The 5,914-nt window shown below is 36.8% G+C and overlaps 1 protein-coding gene across 3 annotated transcripts in view; it reads right to left on the bottom strand.

The window, feature by feature from the left end:
- The window catches only part of PUS7 (pseudouridylate synthase 7 (putative)), a 53,191-nt gene that overhangs the window by 9,660 nt on the left and 37,617 nt on the right, over positions 1–5,914 (bottom strand). For all 3 annotated transcript variants that reach the window (XM_014536950.1, XM_005862885.2, XM_014536949.1), the window contains 3 exons: positions 2,956–3,017; positions 1,938–2,098; positions 869–995 (listed from right to left, as the gene is read on the bottom strand). In XM_014536950.1, the coding sequence (XP_014392436.1) occupies positions 869–995; positions 1,938–2,098; positions 2,956–3,017 (350 nt within the window). The remainder of the gene's footprint in view (positions 1–868; positions 996–1,937; positions 2,099–2,955; positions 3,018–5,914) is intronic.

The raw sequence follows: 5,914 nt of genomic DNA, 5'->3' as shown, positions 1-5,914 counted from the left end.
AGGAAAAAAAAATCTACACTGAAATCCTTGTTTGGCAAGCTCACATTTTTCTTTCACTGTCTGGCAATTCCCTTAACTTTCCAGTACAGATTTTTAATAGCATATTTAAAACTCCTGCTATTCAAACATTAATCGTGAGCTTCACTGTAAGATTTATAAAATGTATTCCTTCCTCTCACACCTCCTCAAAATTTATTTCTTCAAAGACCTGATAACGCAATACCTCAACAACAGACAGGCTTGATGCTGAATCCCAGCCTTTTCTTTTTTTAACCACCTGTGGAACCCCGGGCAAGTGACTGAACCTCATCTGAAGAACGGAAAGAATTCTTGGCAGTATTACCATGAGCTTCAAACTAGAAGACACAGATGAGGGACTTAGCATAAGGACTGTGCACAGTAATAGCTCAACAGCAGATGAGATTGTCTGGGTGCCTGAGAAACATTTCGGGCTCAGAGTGTGCACAAAATGTTCATTAGATCATGGCCCACATGGAAAGTGAGCTCCAATCTGAAGTTAGGAAACTCCTTAACCTGGCCAACAGCCCAGAGGGGAAAGTTCATCCCAAAGTGCAGAGAAGTATTTGCTAGACCCAGATTAAAGCTTGGAGAGGGATTTTAGGTAACATTCAGCCCAAACCTTATTCCAGCTGAGAAAATGGACAGTCAGGCGCTTACTCAAATCAGAGATCTATTTTTCATTAAAGACACACATCCAAACTTGTCAGTCTGAGCTTACAATGTCCGTCCATTTCCAACTTACTAGACATCTCTCTCTCTTAACTAGTAGTCGGGCTGGATTTTAAACTCTGGTATCGCATACCTGGACTCTAGTTTGACTGAATAATGACAGTATCTGCCTTTTTACCTCCTTTGAGAACTAGGTCCCCTGGAACAGGCGTCAGTCCGTACTCTTCTATCCTCTTGCTCACCATGTTATTCCACACATAGCTTTGATAGCTATGAATATACATTAAGCGGTTATTTCTAGGTATCTGGAGGGAAGAAAAAAAAAACAGGCAAGAAAAAAAAAATGTTCTAAATATTAAAAAATAGAGTACTTTCCAAGGCATCTCACTTTAGTGGTGACCCTACTATAAGACACTCACACCTTAAACCTCCAATATGTAGCAACCGGTGTTAGACACGGAAGCCCTCACACTCAGGGGTATTCACAGTCGGCTGCAGCCACAGCTGTGCCCATGTGCATCCACAGAGCAAACATTCACGCAGATAAAGCAAACACTACAGAACTTATGCCCTCCGTCAAAGACACAGGAATTTCCATGTCAATTCTAGAGCTAATGGTGCTTTCTCCCCCATAGTTTTATGTAAGGGAGAAAACCTAAATGATGGAACTAACAAATAATTTCATGAAGAATCCTGCTTTTTTGAGTACATACTGGGGAAGAGTCAATAAGACTCAAGTTTGAGTTAAACTGCAGTCTATTCTGGATTGTAGTTATCCAAATACTAGTATAGGCTACACAAGAGTGGGTACCAATTTGCATTACCACAAAGAAATTAAATGAAATGCCATCACTTAGACCCCTTACTGTGCAACCCTCTTAAACTGAGGCAGGTTACAGTTCTGATGCTAGAGAATGATCAAGAAATGAACTCAATGATGGATTCTGAGTTTCTCAAAAAGCAAGACAGCGAATTTAAATTTCCTTGTAGATAATATTTTCCACATCACTGCTCTTCTCATGCCCTCAATGTAAACTATTATGCCGATACTGTTGGCATCCACGACCCGCCCACATGACCTTTCAGAGTCTGAAGAACCACACAAATATTACACACTCCTCAGAGATCACTGAAGGATCCTCATTTACTTTCTGTTCTTTCTGAATTTAGTAAAATATTTAAAGATAAAATTTTAAAAGCATTAAACCACCTTGAGTCATTTGCCTGACTTTACAAATTGCACTCACTATGCCAAATGCAGAGACTATATTCTTCATTCCATATTTTGAAAGTCCTCGAAGCAGCTGCCCTTCCACACACCTTTTGACAGGTAGCTTTCTGAGGGCAGCAGCTGGGTCTTTGGTCTTCGCCCACTCTTCCCTGCATTTAACCAGGTACCCCTTTTCGGCTAAAGGAGGGGGGAAAGCTGTGATTAAACAATTTATCCAATAGACAGACTTGCATAACTTAAAATGCTTCATACAGAACACAAATTAGAAAATGCTATTTGTAAAAGCTTCTGCTAACCTGAGAATCACCATCAGAAAATAAGAAGATGGGAAATGTATAAAGTTTATAGAACTAGACAGCTTTGTCATCACCCCAGGATTTAAAGCCATTACTTGTTCATTATCACAGCTGATTCAACATACCACAAAACCTGGGAGTTCCTTTCTTCCTTCCCCTTTTCTATAGGATTGTCAAATTTAACGGGTTACTTCCCTTAAAATTAGATAATTTTATCTCTTTTAAATATGCAAATGAATGATTACCCAAAAGTGGGCATCACTTTTGATCATCTGTAAAGTAGTACTTAAAAAATCATTTTTCATGCAGTATGATTTTAGAAATATTTTCTGGAAAGTTTTAGTGAATTTTTCAAACTAAAGATTCTCAATATGTTTTTGCCAAGTTTTTATATTCCATTACACTTTTAAAAATTAACTACAAATGAAATATATTTGGATTCCTGTGTTCAGAGATTTAATAGTGCATGGAGAAAAGGGAATGAATGTATTCATTTATGAATTAATAAATCAGATGAGCTAAAAAGCTGAAAACAGCATATAAATGATAAATCTCAAACATGTACATAAACCTTATGAAAATAAAGAAATAAACTATATTTTTATTTTACCAATAAAACCCAGTTTTTAAAAATTCTGAAATAACTCCCCTAATTTTCACATACTTTCATTCACAGCAATGCCATGAATATCTAGCCATATATTCTATTTTTTTTCATAACATGAATTTTATTCTCACCTCCAGAACGGGGTTTCAATATTAAATCCATGACTTCAGCCCAAGAATTTTGTAGTATAGCTCTAAAATTAAACAGCATTTAATTTAGTTACTTTCACATTACGATGAAATTTTATATGTCCAAATCTGTGGAGTCAACAAATCACATTGACTTCTATTTTACTAAATTTAAAAGTAAACAGAAAACCTAATATGATATAGATTTCAAATGTAAATGCCAAAAGAACTTAAAAATAGAGAGAAGATCCTGTTCTACCCAAAATGAGCACAGCCCTTTAGAGTGAAGCCAAACTCCTCCAGCCAAGTAGCTGAAGCTGTTTTATCACAACAAAGGCCCAGTTTGTTCCATGAGTACGTATTTTGTTTCTTCAGTTAAAGCCTTCAGAGACACATAATAAATTTGGACCAGGGAATTTTTAGTTATTAAAAAGAAAGAGAGAGAAGAAAATAACGTAAGTTCTACTCATAACATTTAATACCATTTCACACTTTTAAAATTCTATAAATTTTATTAAAAAGTGTAAATACCTTGCCCTAGCTGGTTTGGCTCAGTGGACAGAGCATCGGACTGTGGACCAAAGGGTCCCAGGTTCGATTCTGGTCAAGGGCACATGCCTGGGTTGCAGGCTCGATCCCCAGTTGGGGGCGTGCAGGAGGCAGCCAATCAATGATTCTCTCTCATCATTGATGTTTCTATCTCTCTCTCCCTCTCCCTTCCTCTCTGAAATCAATAAAAAAATATTTTTAAAAAAGTGTAAATACCACACAGTTATGCTTTAAGTTGCTACATATGGTATTATCTGTAAATAAAAGTTAAGTCTTTAGATACCAAAACTTATTTGAAACTGCTCAAAAAAATTTCTCCCCATGTTTTTGTAAACCTTCTTGCCTAATGAAACAGAAAACAACTTATCCTTTTCTATTATTCTTTTCAAAATGAAAAAGCCTTTATTTTTGCTGATTGTAAGTTATGCATGCATCTTAAAAATTAAACAGTACATAAGAAAGTTACCTGTTATCTAACCTCTAAGAATTTAAACAGTTAACACTTTAGAGAGTATTTTTTAAAACTTTTTGATGCATCTATAAGCATATGCAATTTTCCTTTCTTCTATTAAACTATCTTTTCCCATACAGAAGTTATATTTTGTGTAACATTTCTGGTTTTGGAGTCACGCTTAGAAAGACTTTCTCTAACAAAATATAGAAATCCTTTCTATTAATTTGTTTTTTCCCTCCAGTTAATTAGTATTTTTACTTTTCACATTTAAGTTACTCTATATGGGATATTTTGTATATTAAATTGTATGAAGTGCTATTTAGTATCTGTTGATGAGATCATATTACTTTTTTATTTTTTAAAACTTTTATTTTTATTTATTTCAGAGAGGAAGAGAGAGGGAGAGAGAAACAGAAACATCAATGATGAGAGAGAATCACTGACCAGCTGCCTCCTGCAAGCCCCACACTGGGGATTGAGTCCGCAACCTGGGCATATGCCCTGACAGGGAATCAAACCGTGACCTCCTGCTTCATAGGTTGAGGCTCAACCACTGAGCCATGCTAGCTGAGCATATGAATTCTAAATCTACTAATACAACAAATTATATTAATAGATTTCCTCTTGATGGCCATCCTTGAAGTCCTGGAACAAGCTACCGAATTATCAATCTTTTTAAAAAATATATATTTTTATTGATCTCAGAGAGGAAGGGAGAGGGAGAGATAGAAACATCAATGATGAAAGAGAATCACTGATCGGTTGCCTCCTGCACGCCCCCCACTGGGAATCAAGCCCACAATCCAGGCATGTGCCCTGGCAGGGAATCAAACCGTGACCTCCTGGTTCATAAGTTGAGGCTCAGTCACTGAGTCACGCCAGCTGGGCTTTGCCAATTTTTAAATCAGGTTGTCGCTGTTTTTTAATTGAGATGTAGAAATTCTCTATATATTTTGGATATTAATCCCTAATCAGATATTTGCAATATTTTCTCCTATTCTGTGGATTGCTTTTTCATTCTGTTGAGTGTCCTTTGTGTGCCAATATTTTTATTTAATTATTTATTTATTTTCCTCACAATCGTGATTTTATTAAATGATTTGCTTTATAAAACATTGCAAACATCATAATTGTTAACACAACAACTTACCAAATTGTAGTGAACTGGTGCAATTTGCTGAGCATGTTTTATAAAGGAAAGGAAATGCCAAAACCCTCTTTAAAGTTATTCCATTGCAGCCCAGGAGAACAAAGGAGATTTGTTTTTCAGACACTTAAATTAGGCAAATAAAACAGGTGAGTTTCCCTCCCACATCTGAAGCACTCACCAGTAGAATAGTCTGATAAACTAGACAGTCTGCATTCAAGAGATTCCACATTCGCTTCAAAGTTGGAGGGCTTTTAATTTTGTGGGGGTTTTTTTGTATTTAAAGCAGTCCTTATTTGTATTTTTATTTTAAAATATATTTCTTTATTGATTTCAGAGAGGAAGGGAGAAGGTGAGAGAGATAGCAACATCAATGATGAGAGAGAATCATTGCTTGGCTGCCTCCTGCACACCCCCCACTGGGGGACGAGCCGGAATTGAACCGAGGACCCTTCAGTCCGCAGGCCAACGCTCTATCCACTGAGCCAAGCCGGCTAGGGCCTTATTTGTATTTTTAAAAATATTTTTTAAAAACTGAATTTTAGAGCCCTAGCTGGTTTGGCTCAGTGGATAGAGCGTTGGTCTGCGGACTGAAAGGTCCCAGGTTCGATTCCGGTCAAGGGCATGTACCTTGGTTGCGGGCACATCCCCGGTAGGGGGTGTGCAGTAGGCAGCTGATTGATGTTTCTCTCTCATCGATGTTTCTAATTCTCTATCCCTCTCCCTTCTTCTCTGTAAAAAAAAATCAATGAAGTATTTTTTTTTTAAAATATATTTTATTGATTTTTTGCAGAGAGGAAGGGAGGGAGCTA

This window comes from Myotis brandtii, unplaced genomic scaffold (assembly GCF_000412655.1).
Source record: "Myotis brandtii unplaced genomic scaffold, ASM41265v1 scaffold17, whole genome shotgun sequence".
Lineage (NCBI taxonomy): Eukaryota > Metazoa > Chordata > Mammalia > Chiroptera > Vespertilionidae > Myotis > Myotis brandtii.
Note: the sequence above shows the minus strand (reverse complement) of the source record. Positions and strands in the feature narration are given on the sequence as shown.